The sequence below is a fragment of the Protopterus annectens genome, chromosome 8.part0 (assembly GCF_019279795.1).
Source record: "Protopterus annectens isolate FY-2018-M chromosome 8.part0, PAN1.0, whole genome shotgun sequence".
Taxonomy (NCBI): domain Eukaryota; kingdom Metazoa; phylum Chordata; order Ceratodontiformes; family Protopteridae; genus Protopterus; species Protopterus annectens.
In genome coordinates, this window is record NC_056741.1 from 1,755,590,951 (window position 1) to 1,755,615,623 (window position 24,673).

General features: G+C 38.8%; 1 protein-coding gene across 1 annotated transcript in view; it reads left to right on the plus strand.

The window, feature by feature from the left end:
- Positions 1-23,999, plus strand: part of LOC122808557 (cytochrome P450 2C15-like) — a 755,055-nt gene extending 731,056 nt beyond the window's left edge. Inside the window, exons 9-10 of the mRNA XM_044079512.1 lie at positions 20,981-21,122; positions 23,701-23,999. Coding sequence (XP_043935447.1) covers positions 20,981-21,122; positions 23,701-23,888 — 330 coding nt within the window. The 3' untranslated portion in view covers positions 23,889-23,999. The remainder of the gene's footprint in view (positions 1-20,980; positions 21,123-23,700) is intronic.
- The last annotated feature ends 674 nt before the right edge of the window (positions 24,000-24,673 follow it).

Consider the following 24,673-nt stretch of genomic DNA (forward strand, 5'->3'; position numbering starts at 1 on the left):
GAAATCCTCCCATGTGGCACACCTCATCATAAAAGGTGTCTCATGCAGAATAGAAGAGGACATTGTTCCCCTCTACTCATCACTCACTAGAACCATAATACCATAATAGAGTACAACGCCCCTTTTGCTATGTACCTCACAAGACAACTAACCTCACAAAGAGCATTAGCAGCCTGAAATACATGCCATACACAGACCATCTCAAAATGCTCCAGTCGTACTCTCTTGCATATCGCCTACTCAGAGGTGATCTCTGCCTAACATACAAACCTATGTCAAACACAGAGCTGTTGGACATGCTCCATGTAAAACACTCACATTCTCTCTGATCTTCGGACCCAAAACCACGAGTGAAATACCAAAGGAAGGGGTGTATCCATTTACCTTATGGATACCCACACCTTCAAGTTAGTGGCACAGCATGAGGCCTTGGAGACCATGCAAGTGCAACTAAACTTGGGCAAAGCTGCTTATCAGAGTGTAGCCTGCTACAGATCACCTACCTTGTCTCAGGTACCTCACTCAGTATTCCTGAGAACAGTGGAAAATACAAAGGTCCTATCAAACACCATTATATGAGGAGATTATGACTAGCCAAACATTGAGTGGGAGAATGACTTGTGTACAACGTCCTTTGCCCAATGTTTCTTAGAGTTTAAAAACTCTAACACCCTGGAACAGCTGGTCACCATGCCCACTAGAGGTGACAACATACTGGACCTGATCATCACCAACATGGGGTACCAGTGTACCACAACAGAGATAAACCCCTCACCGGTAATATCAGATTATAAAGTAATCACACTGGACATCCACATCCCACCCTCCCCAGTCAATTAAACCGCTGTGAAGACATTTTAAAAAGCAAACTGCACACTTCCCAAGACCAAAGTGGAAAGTTCCAAAGCCCCCTTGCTATAGGCTAATGCTATACAATCTGCCGAATCATTTATAAGTGCATCCTATGAGCATCTACAGGGATGCATTGATCGAGACATCCCAAATAAAACCAAGATGCACTCCTCCAAAAATAAGAAACCAATCTGGTGTTCATCACCCATAAATAAGCTAGACAACAGCAGGAGGAAAGGAACACATGATAGAGCAAACTTCACAAAAGGAAAGGCATCACTGATCATTATTAGGAAGAAACAATGATCGCTCAGAAAATAATCCAAGGCCAGTTTCTAAAGACAAATTGCCAAGGAATGTGAGAATAACAACCACAAAGCCTTCATTAGCTATACCAAACATGTAGGTGACAACTTCCAAATATGCTATCAGCTACTGAAAAATGGCAAGAAATACACTGAACCAACTTACATTGCCCACATCCTGGGGGACAGGTTCAGTGCAAACTCCCCCCCATCACCCCCAAAAGGGCCTGTGTCCATCCTAGAAGAATGCAAAGCCCCAGACTTCATGGACATGCAGGTAAAGACAGCCCTCTCCAAAGCTAAGAACACAGCATCAATGGGACTGGATGGTGTCCCAGGCTGCATCTTACACTAGCCCCAAAAGGAACTACACCCTTACCTGCATTCACTGTCTAGACTCAATCATACCACAGGCTGTGTACCCAAAGAATGGCATACACCAACAGTCATCCAACTCCACAAAGGGGGTACCACAACAGAACCTGGAAACCAGTGCCCTATAGGTCTACCTAGCCTGGTCTGCAAAGCTATGGAGCAAATTATCATGGAACCCATAAACACAGACATTGGGGACCTCCAGACTCTGGACTCTACCCAACTTGGCCTTGTTAAAGGCAGATCCTGCCTCCTAAACCTACTTGACTTATTTGAAACAGTTACCAAGGACATAGATGGAGGTGAAAGCAGTGCACACAGCCCACCTGGACCTCTCTAAGGACTTTCTACACCATTCCCCACTCTGTCATCATGGACAAGCTTACCAACTTGAACATTAACAGCTATGTCACAGGATGGGTGGCCAAGTGTCTCACAGATCAAACACACATGTTCAGGGTTGCAGGTGCCATGTCTGACTCTAAACCAGTCACAAATGGCATCACACAGGTCTTGGTCCTGTGACCCCACCTGTTCAGTAGATACTGCTCAGAGGTACAGGCAAGTACGGGAGGAGTATGGCTGAACAGGTTTGCATATGACTGCTAACTGTGGTCCATAATCGACTCTACGGCTTACACAGACATCCTCCAGAAGAGTCTTACAGAGACAGATACCTGGTGTCAAAACAATGCCTTCAAGCAGAATGCCAAAGAATGCATAGTCATCCCCTTTGGATAAAACAAACTGCACACAAATTACTACATAGGTGGTAATCCAGTATGTACGGAGAAAGTCATTATGGCCCTGGGGACACAGGTAAATAGCAAACTCTCCTTTGATGATCACATTATGGCCATGGGGACACAGGTAAATAGTAATCTCTCCTTTGATGATCACATGGCCAAAGTGTTTAGACATTCCTTCTATGTAGCCCACCTAATGTAACCCACTTTGTCTAGTCTGATGATGTCACCATCCTACAAATATACCTGTGGAAAGGAGAACTCACAGTAATGTGTATAGTGCTTTGTGTAAATGCATTCTCCTGTAGTATCATAAAGTAGTTAAGTAGGGGTTTGAATCCTGCACTTGAAAAGTGTTTGTGTGTGATCTCCTTGGAGAGGAACAACCTTTTTTGGAGAGTAGTAAAACACCTTAAAAGTGGTATACTAATCTTTGTCATGTCTGATGATGTCAACATCCTACAAATATACCTGTGGAAAAAAGAACTCCCAGTAATGTGTATAGTGCGTTGTGTTAATGTGTACTCCTGTAGTATCATAAAGTAGTTAAGTAGGGGAAAGAATCCTGCACTTGACAACTGTGTGTGTGTGTTTGTGTGTAATCTCCTTGTTGAGGAGCAACCATTTTGGAAAGTAGTCGAACACCTTAAAAGTGGTACACTTATTATTGTCAAGTCTGATGATGTCACCATCCTACAAATATACCTGTGGAAAAAAGACTTCCCAGTAATGTGTATAGCGTGTCATGTTAATGCGTACTCCTCTAGTATCATGAAGTAGTTAGGTATGGGTTTATAATCCTGCACTTGACAAGTTTGTATGTGATCTCCTTGGAGAGGAATAACCTTTTTGGAGAGTAGTAGAACACCTTAAAAGTGGTATACTTATCTTTGTCAAGTCTGATGATGTCACCATCCTACAAATATACCTGTGGAAAAGAGACCTTCCAGTAATGTGTATAGTGCATCATGTTAATGCGTACTCCCCTAGTCTTCTGAAGTAATTAGGTAGGAGTTTGAATCCTGCACTTGGTGAGTGTGTGTGACACCGTTGGTCAATGTGGTGTGGGTTTTGTTTTTACTACTGTATGACATATAAGTATGACAACAGTATGTGCATTGCACATGTCAGGTAGCTGTGTGGCAAATACATATACGTACATGTGACCTCAATTATTTCATAGGTGGGAACCCTGCTTTCTCCATGAGCACATCTGTCATCTTTGCCAGAGTGTGCTGCCACTTTCCAGACCTTAGGTCACATCTGTATGCTTGTGACAAGGCCAGCCACTGCAGAGATCCCTGGCCTAGGTCATCCGTGTCACACACACTCATTACAGTTTCTATTGAATTGTGTGAGTGAGGGTTTATGGCTGAGGTATATTACAGACCTGCTCAAATGCAGCAAAGTCTGTCAATGATGGCTATTCATTATAGGTGTACAACAACCTTTGTGGATATGCATGCAGACAATTATTGCTTATGTGATCCAGCGAGGGATTTCTAAATACCTTTGGAAATGTGATTACCAAAGTAGAGATGACATAACACTTGGCTGCATGTACACATCAGTACCTGTTCCTTTTATAGGTATCTGCACATGTGCATGTGATGGCCTCTGCACCAATTGGTGGCCACCATTTGGTAATTGCATGCAGCCTGCTGTGTGGTAATTGCAGTACTCACTGTCATAGCAACCCAATGCTATAAATTGCTAGGTCAAGTAGGCGTAGCCCTTTCAGCTTTCCAAAGTGGGGCCCATGCTTGTTTGCTGTGGACACCATTGTGTAAGTCAGAAGGTTGGTATACTTCTTATATCTGAAACTAGAGGTGTAGCCAGTGATTTGAATGTTGTACTCAGACCTGAATGTTGCCACTTCCAGTGCACACTTGTCAGTGTAGAATTGTACTCACCCCTACAAATGCTAACACAAGATACATGGGAGTATGTAGTTTCTTTTCTACTTATACATTTAGCTGCCATACATACATAGTTATTGAGATGTATTCATTTGGCACATGAACTGTTTGTAAGCTGCTATACTGTGAATATTAATGTACTCACTTCTGCACAGTTGGTGCTTTCTTATTGTTGACATTAGCACATGATGCCCATGAAAACTGGACAATTCCAGTACTGAGTATGCCTACCTACATCCTTACGAGACCCTGGAATAGGCAGCGAAGTGTTACAGAAATTTCATCACTTCCTGACAGAATTAACTTTTAAAGTGCGAGCAACATCATAAATGTTCCAGGATATACGCCATGTGTAAAAAACATGAAACCCACATCAAAACCTAAAAAGCATAATTCAATAAAAACAACAACAAATGCTTGGCTCCTGGGAACAATATAACATAGTCAAGCCTTTTAATAAAAAGCACATAATAAGATAAAAAAATGCAAAAAGGCTGGCTGAAACTGCTATCAACTAAGACAAACTATGATTTCTATTAAAATGTATTCGACTGAGTCAAATACAAATGTATAACCCAACCTATCTAACTATTCATAAGAATGTGCCTATTATTATAATTTGATGTATATTCTTAAAAATACCCTAAAGGCACCAGTATATGTTGGAACCAACTAAGAATACGTGGCAAAGAGGGTCAGAACAATGACCCTAGGCAATAAAAGTTCCTATACAGTCCATTAAATTACAGCCATCTAAAAGGATGGATAAACTCAAATACCTATTTTTTCTACAGGAAACCTTTTTTATAAAAGTGAATGAATGAATAGAGCTATGTGCGAACGCAACAGGGTCCCTAACAATCTGACCCAACAGGTTGACAAAAACGGGACCTTAAGACATATTGATAAAAAATATATCTAAAACAGGACTACCTCAAGTAAGATTTATATTTTAAGTGGGCGGCTATGTTACAACTATCATTTAGGCCGGGTGTGATAAACGCATCCAGCTTCAGTTGCCATAGCAGTTCACGGTTTTCTAAAAGAATAGACGTGGGCCCTCCTCTGATAGAATCAGTGATATGATCAATACCCATAAATAAGAAGGCATGGCCCGGGCAGGTTACTATATGTTTGGCCAGAGCATTCTCACACTTCTTGTTTTTAATGGCATAATTATGTTGGTAAATACGATCCTTGAATCTTCTGTCGGTCTTACCAACATAATATGCCGGACAACAAGAACAGAACGCTACATAAACAATGGATTTGGTGATGCACGTGATCCTATGGTAAATGTCAAACTTCTTCCCCTTAATAGAGAAAGAACTACCAGACCTAATACACGTGCACTGGCTACAAAAGCCACATGCAAAAGATCCTTTGGTTCTGCTCTGGATTTCTTGACTTGGATTTTTTTGAAGTAATTCTTTGATATTCTTGCCCCTTTTGTAAACTGTTCTAGGTTTTTCTCCTAGTTTTTCCACCAGCAAAGGGGTACTAGAAATAAAATGCCAATTCTTGTTCAATATTTCTTGAATTGAATAGGAGTTGATATTAAAAGTAGTAATGAAACTACATGGGTATTCATTGGAAATGGCCTTTTCTGTATGTATGACCCCAGACCCTATGGATGGGAGAAGTTGGACATCCTGACCTATTACCAAATCTGCTACCACCTCAACAGGACTACCAAGAAGTGGATTGTAAAAGCCTTTGGTTCTCTTGGATTCTACCTCATCTATCAGATCTTCAATTAAATACAAGGGGTAACCACGGTTCAGGAATAATCTCTTTAGGAACGTGCATTCCGATAAGAAATCGGATACATCTGTGCACATTCTGACAGCCCTCACCAGCTGGCCTTTCACTATGGCTCTTTTAAGTTTAAAGGGGTGTGCACTGGTATAGTGCAAAAATGAATTAACGTATATGTCCTTTCTAAAAATGACTGATTTTAACTTGGTAGTCAAGATATCTCTTGACAACCTAACATCAAGGTAGTCGATGGAATCTATGGCAAAATTATAGGTGAATTTAAGAAAGGAAGTTGTTTGATTCAAAAAGTCCACAAAATCTTGGGCACCTTCAGAGTTACCCTTGAACAGGATAAACACATCATCAAGAAAACGTGTATAAAAGACCAGCTTATCCTTCCATGCACTGTTATTTAAAATGAATTGCTTCTCCCAATAAGCCATAAATAGATTCGCTACTGAGGCCCCACATGGAGACCCCATAGCGACACCTTGTTTTTGAATGAACAAATCCTTCTCAAAAAGGAAATAATTGGAAGATAAGACAATATCCAGCAGTTCTGTGATATTGTTGATGTCATTTTTAGAAGCTCCCAAGTTCGTTAGAAGCAAGTCAATCCATTCTATTGCCTCCTGATGTGGAATGGAGGTATATAGATCGACGACATCAATTGTAAGAAAATTGATGGTGTCGTCCATACAGATGTCATTCAGGTTGGTCAGGAGGGACCAAGAATCCTTGCAGATACTCGGAATGAGTTCAAGATATTTAGAAAGCAAGCAGTCAATAAATTTAGAGAAAGGGTAAGTTAGAGAGGATCTCCCATCGATAAGGGCCCGCATCGGTGGATCATTAAGGTTTTTATGTACCTTGGGTATACCGAACATTACGGATAACTTAGGATGCAAGATGTCTATGTAATTTAAGGTATCTAAATCAATTCTCCCTTCAATGAACAAATCTCTAAAATAGCCCCTGATTCTATTAGAGCTAATATTCAGTTCATTTAGTATCGTGGCTTCATATGCTGGAGAATTCAAAACCTTATACATTCTCTCTTCATAATCCATCTGCTCCAGTATTACCAATCCACCTCCTTTATTGGGCTTTATAATTCTAACAGAAGTAGACTGTACATTGTTAAGAGCAGCTAATTGTTCTCTAGTAATGTTAAATTGGTTAGATTTAGCTGTAAATACTTTATCCATATATCTGATATCAATTTCACATGCGTACTCAAACATTTTTAGCCCCACGTGTAAAGGTGGATTAAAAACGCTAGCAAGTTTGAGTTTATTGGCTTCACTTCGTGTGGAATCATTAAATAGCAATTTTAAGTTCAGTTTTCTTACATAGCATTTTAAGTCTAAGAGGACTCTGGCCACATCACATCGTCTAGTTGGAACGAATGTGTTGCCTAGGGCTAATAGCTCTACAAGTTCTGGTTCCAGCTCAAGAGCTGAAAAATTATATATGGTAAAATCACCCTTTTCATTTGTGACAATACAGGGAGGACTGACAGTTGGATTAGTTTCCTCAACCCTTAGTGTGTCCAGATCTTGTTCCCCTTCCGGGTTCGGTTGTTTTGTTCCCTAAAAAGGGGATCCATTTTAGATTTACTGTTATTGCCCCCATTAGTGTTGGTAACAGGATGTTCATTAAAACTATCTTTGTTAACATATTTATTTTTGTTCCTGTTGCTTCTCCTGGGGCCATTTTGGCTATCAGTATTAGGGGAGGCTGAGTGTGTATTACAAGAACAACCAGGGTCCTCTCTGTCTGTGTCATCATTTTGGGCATCCTCCCTTTTGTCCTGTTGTCTAATAACCAACTTGGGGTAGGCTTTTCCATTAGTGTAAGCAAGCCTATCTCTATACAATTTTTTAGATTTGTTAGACTTGATTTTTACTAAGTATGTGTCAATACTGGAAAATATGCGTGCATAATCAAATTTAAACTTAGTGAAAGAATCATTGAGTTTAATCTCTTCATCTAAGGCACACACCTCCTTAGTCAAATTGGCAATACACATAGAATAATGTTTGACAATTAATTCAATAAGTTGCATGCCCTGTCTTTGAAATAGCTCTTTAAGATCAAACAAGAAATCATTGCTATTAATTAGATTAGAAGGTGAAAAACAGTTCCTTAGGCCCTTAGGTATCAGGCCTTCATCTAAACACTGCTTGAAGTAAGCCACTTCAAGTTGTAACTTGCGTAACATAAAAGTTTTACTGTCTAGGAGCTTTAATTTGTCCGTCACTGACTCGTGACGGTTAGAGAAAGGAATGGCTTCAGGCACCGGCGAAACATCATGTAGCGGTTTAATAAAGGTTAAAAAGTCACCTGTGTCATTAATCCATTCGGATATGGATGTGCCGCCTATGAGTGCATCTCCAAGTCCATTCATAGTGTTTGTGCGCATGATGGCTGCCCCAGAGACAGCAGTCGAGAAAGATTTACTTGAAAAATCTGCATCTCTTTGCGGCTGGGCTGCCGAAATGGAGTCCTGTGAGCTGGTACCAGTATTTCATGTACTAGCTGCTACTTGCGCATTTGCCAAGCTTCCAAAAGCAGGGAGCCTATAGTTGCGTTCAAAAGCATCAAAACGTTCATTCAGTGAGTCTAGTCTCTGTGTGACCACCAATAGCAAACTGGAAATGTCCAGATTGGTCGTGTCATTCGACCCGAAGATGTTAGGGCTGGTGAAACTTGCAGGAGGTTCCGAACCATAACGAAACTGTAACCACGAGGAAAGGCGATAAACTAATGAAAAAGAGCAACGGATCCAAACAGGAATTCACCAGTCGTATAGTTTCCTTAATGCAATTTTTATTTTATTACAAGACAAAGTAGCGTTTTCGCTACACACAAATGGTAGCTTCTTCAGAGTAAATGTTTAAAAGAATAGGAACACACTCATAAATAGGCAGCGAAGTGTTACAGAAATTTCATCACTTCCTGACAGAATTAACTTTTAAAGTGCGAGCAACATCGTAAATGTTCCAGGATATACGCCATGTGTAAAAAACATGAAACCAACATCAAAACCTAAAAAGCATAATTCAATAAAAACAGCAACAAATGCTTGGCTCCTGGGAACAATATAACATAGTCAAGCCTTTTAATAAAAAGCACATAAAAGGATAAAAAAATGCAAAAAAGCTAGCTGAAACTGCTATAAACTAAGACAAAATATAATTTCTATTAAAATATGTTAGACTGAGTGAAATACAATATGTATAACCCAACCTATCTAACTATTCATAAGAATGTACCTATTTTTATAATTTAATGTATATTCTTAAAAATACCCTAAAGGCACCAGTATATATTGAAACCAACTAAGAAAAAGTGGCAAAGAGGGCCAGAACAATAACGCTAGGCAATAAAAGTTCCTATACAGTCCATTAAATTACAGCCATCCAAAAGGATGGATAAACTCAAATACCTATTTTTTCTACAGGAAACCTTTTTTATAAAAGTAAATAAATGAATGGGGCTATGTGCGAACGCAACAGGGTCCCTAAAAATCTGACCCAACAGGTTGACAAAAACGGGACCTTAAGACATATTAATGAAAAAATATATCTAAAACAGGACTACCTCAAGTAAGATTTATATTTTTATTTTGGATGGCTGTAATTTAATGGACTGTATAGGAACTTTTATTGCCTAGGGTTATTGTTCTGGCCCTCTTTGCCACTTTTTCTTAGTTGGTTTCAATATATACTGGTGCCTTTAGGGTATTTTTAAGAATATACATTAAATTACAAAAATAGGTACATTCTTATGAATAGTTAGACAGGTTGGGTTATACATATTGTATTTCACTCAGTCTAACATATTTTAATAGAAATGATATTTTGTCTTAGTTTATAGCAGTTTCAGCTAGCTTTTTTGCATTTTTTTATCCTTTTATGTGCTTTTTATTAAAAGGCTTGACTATGTTATATTGTTCCCAGGAGCCAAGCATTTGTTGCTGTTTTTATTGAATTATGCTTTTTAGGTTTTGATGTTGGTTTCATGTTTTTTACACATGGCGTATATCCTGGAACATTTATGATGTTGCTCGCACTTTAAAAGTTAATTCTGTCAGGAAGTGATGAAATTTCTGTAACACTTCGCTGCCTATTTATGAGTGTGTTCCTATTCTTTTAAACATTTACTCTGAAGAAGCTACCATTTGTGTGTAGCGAAAACGCTACTTTGTCTTGTAATAAAATAAAAATTGTGTTAAGGAAACTATACGACTGGTGAATTCCTGTTTGGATCCGTTGCTCTTTTTCATTAGTTTATCACCTTTCCTCGTGGTTACAGTTTCGTTATGGCTTCGGAACCTCCTGCAAGTTTCACCAGCCCTAACATCTTCGGGTCGAATGACACGACCAATCTGGACATTTCCAATTTGCTATTGGTGGTCACACAGAGACTAGACTCACTGAATGAACGTTTTGATTCTTTCGAACGCAACTACAGGCTCCCTGTTTTTGGAAGCTTGGCAAATGCGCAAGCAGCAGCTTGTACGGGAAATACTGGTACCAGCTCACAGGACTCCATTCCAGCAGCCCAGCCGCAAAGAGATGCAGATTTTTCAAGTAAATCTTTCTCGACTGCTGTCTCTGGGGCAGCCATCATGCGCACAAACACTATGAATGGACTTGGAGATGCACTCATAGGTGGCACATCCATATCCGAATGGATTAATGACACAGGTGACTTTTTAACCTTTATTAAACCGCTACATGATGTTTCGCCGGTGCCTGAAGCCATTCCTTTCTCTAACCGTCACGAGTCAGTGACGGACAAATTAAAGCTCCTAGACAGTAAAACTTTTATGTTACGCAAGTTACAACTTGAAGTGGCTTACTTCAAGCAGTGTTTAGATGAAGGCCTGATACCTAAGGGCCTAAGGAACTGTTTTTCACCTTCTAATCTAATTAATAGCAATGATTTCTTGTTTGATCTTAAAGAGCTATTTCAAAGACAGGGCATGCAACTTATTGAATTAATTGTCAAACATTATTCTATGTGTATTGCCAATTTGACTAAGGAGGTGTGTGCCTTAGATGAAGAGATTAAACTCAATGATTCTTTCACTAAGTTTAAATTTGATTATGCACGCATATTTTCCAGTATTGACACATACTTAGTAAAAATCAAGTCTAACAAATCTAAAAAATTGTATAGAGATAGGCTTGCTTACACTAATGGAAAAGCCTACCCCAAGTTGGTTATTAGACAACAGGACAAAAGGGAGGATGCCCAAAATGATGACACAGACAGAGAGGACCCTGGTTGTTCTTGTAATACACACTCAGCCTCCCCTAATACTGATAGCCAAAATGGCCCCAGGAGAAGCAACAGGAACAAAAATAAATATGTTAACAAAGATAGTTTTAATGAACATCCTGTTACCAACACTAATGGGGGCAATAACAGTAAATCTAAAACGGATCCCCCTTTTTTAGGGGAACAAAACAACCGAACCCGGAAGGGGAACAAGAACTGGACACACTAAGGGTTGAGGAAACTAATCCAACTGTCAGTCCTCCCTGTATTGTCACAAATGAAAAGGGTGATTTTACCATATATAATTTTTCAGCTCTTGAGCTGGAACCAGAACTTGTAGAGCTATTAGCCCTAGGCAACACATTCGTTCCAACTAGACGATGTGATGTGGCCAGAGTCCTCTTAGACTTAAAATGCTATGTAAGAAAACTGAACTTAAAATTGCTATTTAATGATTCCACACGAAGTGAAGCCAATAAACTCAAACTTGCTAGCGTTTTTAATCCACCTTTACACATGGGGCTAAAAATGTTTGAGTACGCATGTGAAATTGATATCAGATATATGGATAAAGTATTTACAGCTAAATCTAACCAATTTAACATTACTAGAGAACAATTAGCTGCTCTTAACAATGTACGGTCTACTTCTGTTAGAATTATAAAGCCCGATAAAGGAGGTGGATTGGTAATACTGGAGCAGATGGATTATGAAGAGAGAATGTATAAGGTTTTGAATTCTCCAGCATATGAAGCCACGACACTAAATGAACTGAATATTAGCTCTAATAGAATCAGGGGCTATTTTAGAGATTTGTTCATTGAAGGGAGAATCGATTTAGATACCTTAAATTACATAGACATCTTGCATCCTAAGTTACCCGTAATGTTCGGTATACCCAAGGTACATAAAAACCTTAATGATCCACCGATGCGGGCCCTTATTGATGGGAGATCCTCTCTATCTTACCCTTGCTCTAAATTTATTGACTCCTTGCTTTCTAAATATCTTGAACTCATTCCGAGTATCTGCAAGGATTCTTGGTCTCTCCTGACCAACCTGAATGACATCTGTATGGACGACACCATCAATTTTCTTACAATTGATGTCGTCGATCTATATACCTCCATTCCACATCAGGAGGCAATAGAATGGATTGACTTGCTTCTAACAAACTTGGGAGCTTCTAAAAATGACATCAACAATATCACAGAACTACTGGATATTGTCTTATCTTCCAATTATTTCCTTTTTGAGAAGGATTTGTTCATTCAAAAACAAGGTGTCGCTATGGGGTCTCCATGTGGGGCCTCAGTAGCGAATCTATTTATGGCTTATTGGGAGAAGCAATTCATTTTAAATAACAGTGCATGGAAGGATAAGCTGGTCTTTTATACACGTTTTCTTGATGATGTGTTTATCCTGTTCAAGGGTAACTCTGAAGGTGCCCAAGATTTTGTGGACTTTTTGAATCAAACAACTTCCTTTCTTAAATTCACCTATAATTTTGCCATAGATTCCATCGACTACCTTGATGTTAGGTTGTCAAGAGATATCTTGACTACCAAGTTAAAATCAGTCATTTTTAGAAAGGACATATACGTTAATTCATTTTTGCACTATACCAGTGCACACCCCTTTAAACTTAAAAGAGCCATAGTGAAAGGCCAGCTGGCGAGGGCTGTCAGAATGTGCACAGATGTATCCAATTTCTTATCGGAATGCACGTTCCTAAAGGGATTATTCCTGAACCATGGTTACCCCTTGTATTTAATTGAAGATCTGATAGATGAAGTAGAATCCAAGAGAACCAAAGGCTTTTACAATCCACTTCTGGGTAGTCCTGTTGAGGTGGTAGCAGATTTGGTAATAGGTCAGGATGTCCAACTTCTCCCATCCATAGGGTCTGGGGTCATACATACAGAAAAGGCCATTTCCAATGAATACCCATGTAGTTTCATTACTACTTTTAATATCAACTCCTATTCAATTCAAGAAATATTGAACAAGAATTGGCATTTTATTTCTAGTACCCCTTTGCTGGTGGAAAAACTAGGAGAAAAACCTAGAACAGTTTACAAAAGGGGCAAGAATATCAAAGAATTACTTCAAAAAAATCCAAGTCAAGAAATCCAGAGCAGGACCAAAGGATCTTTTGCATGTGGCTTTTGTAGCCAGTGTACGTGTATTAAGTCTGGTAGTTCTTTCTCTATTAAGGGGAAGAAGTTTGACATTTACCATAGGATCACGTGTATCACCAAATCCATTGTTTATGTAGCGTTCTGTTCTTGCTGTCCAGCATATTATGTTGGTAAGACCGACAGAAGATTCAAGGACCGTATTTACCAACATAATTATGCCATTAAAAACAAGAAGTGTAAGAATGCTCTGGCCAAACATATAGTAACCTGTCCGGGCCATGCCTTCTTATTTATGGGTATTGATCATATCACTGATTCTATCAGAGGTGGGCCCATGTCTATTCTTTTAGAAAACCGTGAACTGCTATGGCAACTGAAGCTGGATGCGTTTCTCACACCCGGCCTAAATGATAGTTGTAACATAGCCGCCCGCTTAAAATATAAATCTTACTTGAGGTAGTCCTGTTTTAGATATATTTTTTCATTAATATGTCTTAAGGTCCCGTTTTTGTCAACCTGTTGGGTCAGATTTTTAGGGACCCTGTTGCATTCGCACATAGCCCCATTCATTTATTTACTTTTATAAAAAAGGTTTCCTGTAGAAAAAATAGGTATTTGAGTTTATCCATCCTTTTGGATGGCTGTAATTTAATGGACTGTATAGGAACTTTTATTGCCTAGGGTTATTGTTCTGGCCCTCTTTGCCACTTTTTCTTAGTTGGTTTCAATATATACAGGTGCCTTTAGGGTATTTTTAAAAATATACATTAAATTATAAAAATAGGTACATTCTTATGAATAGTTAGATAGGTTGGGTTATACATATTGTATTTCACTCAGTCTAACATATTTTAATAGAAATTATATTTTGTCTTAGTTTATAGCAGTTTCAGCTAGATTTTTGCATTTTTTTATCCTTTTATGTGCTTTTTATTAAAAGGCTTGACTATGTTATATTGTTCCCAGGAGCCAAGCATTTGTTGCTGTTTTTATTGAATTATGCTTTTTAGGTTTTGATGTTGGTTTCATGTTTTTTACACATGGCGTATATCCTGGAACATTTATGATGTTGCTCGCACTTTAAAAGTTAATTCTGTCAGGAAGTGATGAAATTTCTGTAACACTTCGCTGCCTATTTATGAGTGTGTTCCTATTCTTTTAAACATTTACTCTGAAGAAGCTACCATTTGTGTGTAGCGAAAACGCTACTTTGTCTTGTAATAAAATAAAAATTGCGTTAAGGAAACTATACGACTGGTGAATTCCTGTTTGGATCCGTTGCTCTTTTTCATTAGTTTATCACCTTTCTTCGTGGTTACTAGACCCTGAACACACAGGTATTTTGTACATTTGGGTGGGGATTGTCCTGCTATGATACTGTGTGGGGGTTGTACAGTGCTGCTGTAACATTATTTACTGCTAGAATGCCTGGTTCTGTTATCACAGGCATGTAATGCAGTTCCACAACAACTGCTGGTAAAGTGCCACAGAACAGGTTTTGTGTTATGGCATTCCTATCTTTTATTTACATTCACTCTTTCTGATGGATGATATATATATATATATATATATATATATATATATATATATATATATATATATATATATATATATATATATATATATATATTTCAGCAACAGCCTGCTGTATTTCTACTGTGGCTTAGTGGTACTTCATGCAGTCTAGTGTGCCCAAGGCCCAGGGTTCGAGACTGACAGCGGTGTTTTATTTTGCTGCTGAACAGAACGAGGGCCCTCAAATGCAGGGTGACTAAGGCACTTTTAAGCAGTAGTAAGCAGGTTTGCGTGAAGCATAGCAATACTTAGCTAAGCGCACACTCGCGCACCTCACTAGCTACTGCTTAAAAGTGCTTACTCCCGCTAACCCTCGTGCTCATTTATTTGAAAGAAAATGGGGAGATAGGAAAGTGGTGAAAAAGGGGCACAAAGAGGGAAAGACAGTAGGGAAAACAGCTTGGGATGTGCAGGATGGGTATAGGGAAGGTCCATAGATGCCCATTTCTTTAACAGCAACAGCTGTGCATATGTTAGAAATTTCGAGGGAAATTTGAAACCTTCCACCCCTGAGAGAGGGGTGAGGACAACAAAGTATGTTGTACTGCCAATTAAATATCAGTTTATGTGTCCAGCTGACATGTGTGCAAAATGAGCAGCTATGTATGGGGCATAGTTTTTTTTTGTGGGAGCAGATTGCCCTTTTTTTTTCAGGTGAGAGTGGAATGTGGGATAGGGGAAGTAGGTATATTTGGGGAGGCAGGTTGGAGAGGTAAACAGACAAGACAAACAAGATGCATACAGGGGCGGAATATGACACATGTGGTGGGTGAACACCACTGATGGGGAAGGATGTTTGGAAATCGCAAGCCCATGAGCCTACAGATGGCAACAGTGGAACTGAGATCCCCACCCATGGGCAGTCACCACTGCACCTTCACGGCCCAGAGGGTGGCTGTGCTGGGTGCTGTGTAGGAGGGGCAGGTTCACCCATGAGTCGCGCCACACTTGCCTCAAGCTGGCGTAGAGGATCAGCGACTGAATGCTCGATCTCCCTGTGCACCACAGCCCGGACCGTTCGGAGGGTGATAGGTGGCCCTCCTCCGGCCATGCTTGCAGGGGGGAGATGAGCCCCATCCTGTGCAGTGCTTCCACCCGAAGGTGGCACAGGGCCAACGGAGGAAGAGGTCCCGGGCTGGGCACTGGACCTGCTGGTGCCAGGTGCCATCGCCAGCTGAGGTGGGACAGGTGGGTCTGCTGGGACCAGTCTTCCCATACGTTCTATGTTTAGGAGGATTTAATGACAATATGGGTTGGTAACAGCCAACAGCATTCCAAATTAGTTGTAACAGCATGCAGTAATATTCCTATTAACCCAACACACCAGAGTTCCAACAGTGGAACAGCAAGCATAACACATGCATATATAGAACAACAGTGGACATTCCAACAGCATGCAGAATTGATTGGTGGCAACACGCCACCAAGATTGTGGTGTTTGAACAGGGCACATGCATCAAAGTAAATGCAGATATTTATAAACCAATAAGACATATGTCCCAACAAATGTTTTGAGATTAGACATACGCATTGAGGTGTGGAATTGCATTGTTTATGCACATACAGTAGGGTGTAAAAAGATACCTCCATTAACAACTTATATGTACTTATAGTTTACACTACATTCCTATTGACTGCAGGTCTATATCCCCTACATGTATTATTACACTAGGTAATGTCCATTAAGTTGTGAAATGGGTTTTGCTAGTTCCATATATACCTGACCTGTATCTGACATACAAACTGTCCAGGATGCAGATGTTACCACTACGTGTTTATATATTTATTTATATTTATATATCTACATATCTGGATGTATTCAGGTGACATTATCAGTTATATTTTAACAGCCCCATACATTTCTAGCAGCACACAGACATTTCTGGGGGACATAATAACAAGCTACTCATGTGCCAGATTTACCTATACATGCCGGCCATGAAACAACAGTTGAGGACTGTATATATGCTTAACAGCTACTGGCACTCCCTTCATCCACTTTCTATGGGCCTGCCCAAGTGTGGGTTGACAGCGCTTAATACAACACTACTATTTCTATACTGCGAGAGTACAACAACATTTCGAAGAAAGTGACACGGACACACACCAGGAGTTATACCTTTATTAATTACATTACATACTTTTCTAGAGGCTAACTCATTTTTTTGATATTACAGTGCATGCAGATGACTTATTCAAGACGTATTATACCTTTATTTATGGGTTACAACACTCTTTTTCAGGCTCTCTCACATATTTTATATAACAATACATGCAGAGAAATTATTCAGGACTTATTATACCTTTATTAATGGGTTACAACACTCTTTTTCAGGCTCTCTCACTTAGTTTACATAACAGTACATGCAGAGAGGTTATTCAAGACTTATTATACCTTTATTACTGGGCTATAACACCTTTTTCAGGCTCTCTCACTTATTTTATATAACAATACATGCAGAATAATTACTAACCTGCCTGGTGGTGCAGCCTTAGCAGCCTATCTGCATAGGGTTGCTGATTCACAGCATGGACACCTGCAGCTGTGAAGTAAATGAAGTGATATTGAGACATATACCTATCCATAATATCGACTACAATAGCAATTCTTACATATTTCATTCCATGGCTACCTACACAGTAGTGGGGCATTTTGCATCCCATGGGCCTTCTGTATCCACTGGTTCAGTTGGTCCTGCTTGCATCTCTTCAGGTCCGCATGGTGGTGTCTGACCTGCTCACCAGTCCGAGGGATGCCTGTGGCACTGGTGATATCATGTCTGAGATGGTTCAAGGCTTCCACTTTGTATTCAGTGCCCTGGAACTGGCCGTGCAGGAGTCCGGCATCATGATTATGGATGAGGAGCCAAACCATCACTTTTGACTCCTCAATGACCCACCATTGTGCTTGAAAGTGAGAGCCCTCTCCAACACCAGCCATGTTGCTTGCAGATGGGAGCTACAACCAGTTATGGCAAGTATTCCCACCTATAGAACTTAAATATGCCTCATTTACCGCACTTATCTGTGATTGGCTGGATTTGAAAATTCTCAGCTGAGTGCACACCTGCTTAGCACTGGGTAAACTTTGATTAATATGTATATGTGTGATGACAGTGCATGAACATCAAATGCTGGCATGGCTTAGTGGTTCAGTACTGTGATTATGGTGCACCCTGTCCTGGGTTCAAGGCCTGTCACTGCTTTTTATTTTACTACTGGCCTGACCAGCTAGGAGGTGTGGCTATATTTAGCCGACTTTGCTCAACTTTGCCCAATGTTGCTCTATGTTGCTCGACATTGCCTGACATTGTGCTAGTTAGCACGATGCGCAGCTTCGCGCAAACATGTTTTGTTTGTGCTAGTTGGCGCGATGCGCAGCTCCGCACAAAGCTATTGCGCTAGTTAACTCAGTTCTAAGCTATGAGCAATTATACTTAAATGTGCTTAATACTGGTAAACTTTGTTTAGCGGTGCTTCACATTGCTTAAGATACATTACGTATGCATTCATCAGTATGCATAACCAATTTACCTTCTTATATATGTATAAAATATCATTCACTACTACATAGGCCATTTCAATGCTTTTTACTAAATTTTAAAAGATAAATGTCAGGAATTATTTTTCTATACAGATTTCATACAGAAAATAGAAAGGGGAGTGGAGGGACTCGAACTGGGAATGCCTCCTCTTTGTGCAAACGCTGTACCACTATGCTATTGCTATTTGGGTTAATTTGCATATAAGTGTCTTCTTATCCTCTTCGATGTCTAAACTGCTAACTGTAGCTAAGCAATGGGCAAACCCATGCAAACATGTGCAAATACAGGCAGCTATATCGGGAATAATAAAAAATATATAACAGTTTTACATTTTATAATTGTACAGGGGGTTAGAATGTGGGGGAGTGTAGTGTTGTGTATATATACACATTTGAGCGGACTCGCTAATGTCATTTACATTTGACGATTGTGGGACTAGCAGGGGCATGGATTTTTGGACTGCTTGGCAGTCTGACATGCCCCCTGCACTCGTGCATGCTCCGTGTTAGCCTTAGAGTTGAGTCAGCGTGCCCCCATGAATATGCATGGTGCGCTGACATCATACTCTTAGGCTGCAGTTTCCATGTAAGACTTATTTAGTCTTACACAGAGGATTAGTGAATCCCGGGGACAAGAAATTTAAGAATTTTAAAAAGTTTTATTTTTTCTGATTAGATAGTGTTGGCTTGGGTACATGTGGGGTGATAATGAACTATTATTAGAGTTTAAAGTGCCAAATCTTGTTAAATGCTTATGCTATTGGGATTGAATAGTGATGTTAATTTTTCAGGTGTTTTAAACTCAAGGAAATAGAAGCATTAATTTACTGGGTGTTTTTGATTATTTGGTTAAGTTTGATGCTATTTAATTAGCAATGAATGTCTGTATAATTATCTGATAAAGTATTTGATAAAGTGAAGATGGAAACACTTACTATTTTTATTTTATAATAAAAGCTGTTTGCTCAATTTAAAGCCATTGTTTTCTTGTTTTGTTTATTTCTGTACAGCTTTAGTATTGGATCATTTTGTTATATAATTATTTACTGCGGTTAAATTAGCCACACTCCCATCCATCCCACAACTTCCTTTATTAATCAACTACAAAGATACAGGAACTCATGAAGATGGAGATTTCTGGACAATGTGAACCTAAATTGATAAGCTGTATGTTGGCAAGTCAGATTTATTGCATTGTCACTGCTCAGCAAAATTGTCCTAGCTCTTGAATAACAATCAGCATCACCAGGTACCTTGTTTTCACCAAGTTTCAGGGAGGGTGTAAAATACCGCCTTACTATACAACCCTATCTATCCCTTACCTCCACTCACTGCCTCTATGGATCATATTTGTCTTTTGGTACTTTGCTGAACTTAACAGTGTTTCATATGTACTATTCATTATGATGCAATATGCACAGAGCACCTATTGACAGATGCCCAGCCATTTTTCTGACTAGTGTCTGTCAGCATGACACATGAATCATTGTCTGTAATCTAGCATTGTACAATGCAGGTGCGACATTTAATTTAGCAGCAGTTTAATTCTAAGATATTCAAAACTCTTACAGAATAAAAGAAAATCTCAGCATGGCCATTATTCACATGAGAATGGGTATAAAACTCTTAAGGATGTGTTTTTAGTGGTAACTGAAAGGATAATTCACTTGCACGACAAGAGGCAACTAGATTTGTGGATCATTTGCACAAGGAAGAACCATCACCAGAAATAAATTAGCATGTACAAATACGACTGTTTGCTGACAGAGCCATCATGTGATGATGAGCTGTGAACATGATTAAAATATCTAATGACCTATTAGAGAGCTGTGGTAACTGTTTCATAAGTTTAGTACTAGGCTGACTGCTCTTTGGGGTCATTTTAAGCCTTGCCAATCACCCCCTTTCAGAATCAAGCCTGCACCTTGTGTTTATAAGGTTAGCACCTTAACCACTATGACAATCCCTCATAGAGCCTCATAGCAAACTGGTACATCATTTAGACATTTACAGCTGATTAGAAGGGATTTTTTTGCTTATAGTTTTCAAAGAATTTTGTTACTGAAAGCTTTGTTTCCAAGTCATTTAAAGATTAAAAACCTCAGTCATAGTGTAGCAAAGCCAGCCTGCATGCTGAGGATGCAGCAATGGTGAATATCCCTTTACTTGGGGATGCAGTGACCTCAGAGCTGATTATAAAAAATAGTGGTTTCCAGGGTGCAGCAACAACTATATTGCTTGCTCATTGGGATTCATATATGTGGAAACTGTGTAGCTGTACATTCATTTACTTACTGAGTCATTTGCAAATGCAGAATCAGTGAGGTGTCCTTTGATTGTTTCCATTTTCAGGAAGTTGTCAGTAAATTTGATTTCACATAAGAATTAGTTGAAGAATGAAGACTTTGTAATAGAAGATGCCATGTTATTCAAAAAAGCAACTACATTGCCTCTTTGTCTTCTTTTTCTACAGGGTACCAGGGTGATAACAAACCTGAATTCTGCCCTTTGTGATGAGACTCAGTGGAAGTTCCCTCAAGAATTTAACCCTGACAACTTCCCCAATGATAGTGGAGAGTTTGTGAAGCCAGAAGCATTTATACCCTTTTCAGCAGGTATTACAGCATATACTACTTATTATTGAGAGTCATTCTGTTGAAACCATGCCACAAGCAATTCCAGAGTTCTCTAGCAATCTCTTCTCTCTCACTGACTCTTCTTCTTTTTCTCTCACTCACTTTTACTTTTTTTGTTTTTCACATCTTCTTTCAAAGAACTGTTTGCCTTCTGTTATGCTCTTCTTCACTTCTGTCCACTTCACATGTTTGATATTAACTAGCATCAAAAAATGTTCTGTTCAGTGAAACAAGTGCCCTTGGTTGGCATTAATCCATACCATCATCAATGTGCCATAGTCAGATTCAGGAATCACAGAAGATTCATATATTTGTATGTGGGAGTCAAAGAAAAGGGTAGCAACATGGTACTTGGTTAGTGTTGCCACTTCACAGAGCTTAGTTCTCTGGTCCAATTCCTGTTGATGCAAAATCTGTATGTCCATTCTGTATCCATCGACATTTTGTCAAGGCCTCCATCTTCATTTAGATATTTAGAACTTTTGGGGGCTGGTTGCCTACACACATCAAGGCTGTACAAGTGTATTTTGAGATGGGCTTAGCAATTACTTCTGAATCTCACCTAATCTAAAACCAGCCCTTCTCATAGATGTATACAGAAGGTCACTGTACTTGTGTGGGGGAATGGAAATGATGTCATTATTTCTTTAACATTCACCCAACCCTCAGAGGTCATTATATCTTGTGTTGGGCTGGGGACAATGGGGTCATTATTTCTTTGACTTTCCTCACAAATATCCAATGGGTGCGCAGTGGGTCACTATAGCTTGTATAGGAGCACTGTAACGCCTCTTGAAGTAACCAGTTGGAAACATTGTTTCAATCATTATTATCCACACAATCAAACATCTGTACCTATTCTTTGTGAAAGAGTATGCAATCATGCTGTTTATATATGTATGCATGACAGCAAATGTGTTATGTTCTGCTGTTTTTTTGTTCTGTCTTGTCCCAGTTTGGCATCAGAAGTTGGCTGTCTTTTGGAGGTAGGGGTGAAGATATATTTATTTATTTATTTAACATTTGTTTACCCTGAAAGTCTGACTGGGACAGAGCCCATTTTCAGCAGAGGCCCAGTGAGAAATACTCCAGATGTATGCCTTTGGAATTTGGGAGGAAACCAGAGCACCTGGAGGAAACCCACACAGATGCAGGGAGGACCTGCAAATTCCACACAGAAGGCACCCCAGACGAGAATCAAACCAGAGAACCTCTTGTTCTGAGGTGACAGCACTAACCGCTGCATCACTACACTGTTTATATACATATGATAACAGCAGCTGGAAATATGACTGTGGACATTTGTACATTTATTTTAATCCTTATTTAACACCAGAGGGGGATATACAGAAAGTGACTACCTATTTTGAGGTGGGGGGAGGGGGACAATACTATTCCCATATATGATATATGTAATCTCAGAAGGATTTGTCTTCTCAGTTTATTATAAATTGGTGTTTGGTTAGCTTTGAGCATTAAAACTTGGATACAACTTATTTTTTTCCTTGAAATAATAAAGTAAAATTGAATTTCTTTTCTGTATGCGTGATTTTTGTTCAGGCCATCATTGGATCATAAGGTTAGAAAAGGCTTTAAATTTACCTTAGATTACAGCCCAAGACTCCCAGCTTAATTTAGTTATTACAGGATAGTCTTGATGACTTAAGTTGTGTTGGTTGAAAGGTTGCAGGGGAAACAAGAGTAAGACTGAATTCCTTTCTTTCTTTCATTGCACAGAAAGGTTGTTTAAAAAAAAACTGTAAAATGCATCTCATAACATAACTGTATCAAATGCCTTAGTGACATCATGAGCAACTAGAACATTTTTGCTTGTATTACACCTAATAAAATCAGTTATTTCACTTAATAGTATTAATATATCTTTAATAGGTGTATGGCATATTCCAAAAACACCAGGATTGAAACATTAAGCATTGTTCTTGTAAGCTTCTCATACAGTAATTAAAAATGCTAAAATCCATATTAGTTAATGTTAAAGGCCTCCAATTCCCTAAAAATTCTCAATCCCCTTTTTATAGATATACAGATATAAAAATTTCCTCACAAATATCCTCACTTCTAACACTTTTGCAAATGTGTCAGATTAATATAAAATATAGATTGGAAGAATAACAACTTGTGTGTACCAGTGGGTTTGCAGTCGTTAAGATTTAAAAAGTTGAACTGGTCTGTTGGTTAGTAACAACCTATGATGCTATAAACCAATGATGTGTTAGTCACTGCAAGTTATGTAACTGCCTTAAAGATAGTGAATGTTTAATTTCACTAAAATGCATTATATGTAGTGAATACACTGCTGAAGGTCTCCCACATTGCTTCTAAAGAGTATTGTCTTTGCTGATGAATACAGATGCTCATGCATTAAAGCTTTAATACATTAAAGAATACTTATGCCTCATACACACATTCAATGACAATGGCTGGTGCTCTGAATATCTAAGTTACTTAATTCAGTTGCCTTATCCTTAATATGTACTTCAGATTTCTTTACATGACATGCTTTTACCTTGTTATCTATTTTTTTCTTTTACTAAAGGTCCAAGGATTTGTTTAGGTGAGAACTTAGCTCGGATGGAGATTTTCCTCTTCTTTACATCTTTACTAAAAACATGTGAAGTCTTCTGGCCTGAAAAGTCCACAGCACCTAACCTCACATCCACATTCTCGATAGTACAATCACCGTATCCCTTCAGAGTGGGGCTGAAAAGCAGAAAGACCTGTTAATAGAGAAAGGAAATGAATCACACTGTTATACAATTAGGTGATTTCAAGCAAAACTGAATGTTTTTTTCTTATACTGTGATTTAAGGATTAATATATCATAATATAACTGTCTATGAGTTATGTTTTGCTTTATAGTGGACTCAGATAAAAACTGGCTAAATAATAACTATTGTTTTTGTAGAATTAAATGTTTGAGTTATATTTGATGACACACTTTCATTTCTGCTCAAGTTTGAAAATGTATAAATGTTTTAATGTAATTCTTCTAAACCCAAGACAAACTGAGACATGACTTCATACCAATTCTTCAGAGAGCAACTTATTAAAAAGGTGAGTTGACTAAAAACAAAATGACCTACTCACTTTATGCTGTCCTGTTCTTTTGTAGGAAGCAAGAATTGCCACATTTCCATATTGAGGGGCCTACATCCCCTGTATCCTAAAGCATACCATAATTACCTCTGATTTTCCTTCACCTTAGAAAAGTGACACAGTCATGACCAAAACAATTTTCTTTGATGAACAGAAGTTTTGGCTGATTGTTACTATATGAATACATGACTATCACATGTACGCCTCTGATTTGTTGCACTTAAATACCTTTATTGATTTGCAAAATGCTACTAATGAGTCATTGTACATAAAACAGGAAGTAAGATAATTATGCATACAAATATTTTAGGCATGAGCAACATTGCCCTTCTCGCCTGCTAATATACCAAAATAGTCATCCCCATAATAAGTGCCAAAATTTTTCCTAAAAATATCTAAACTAGAGCTTTCTT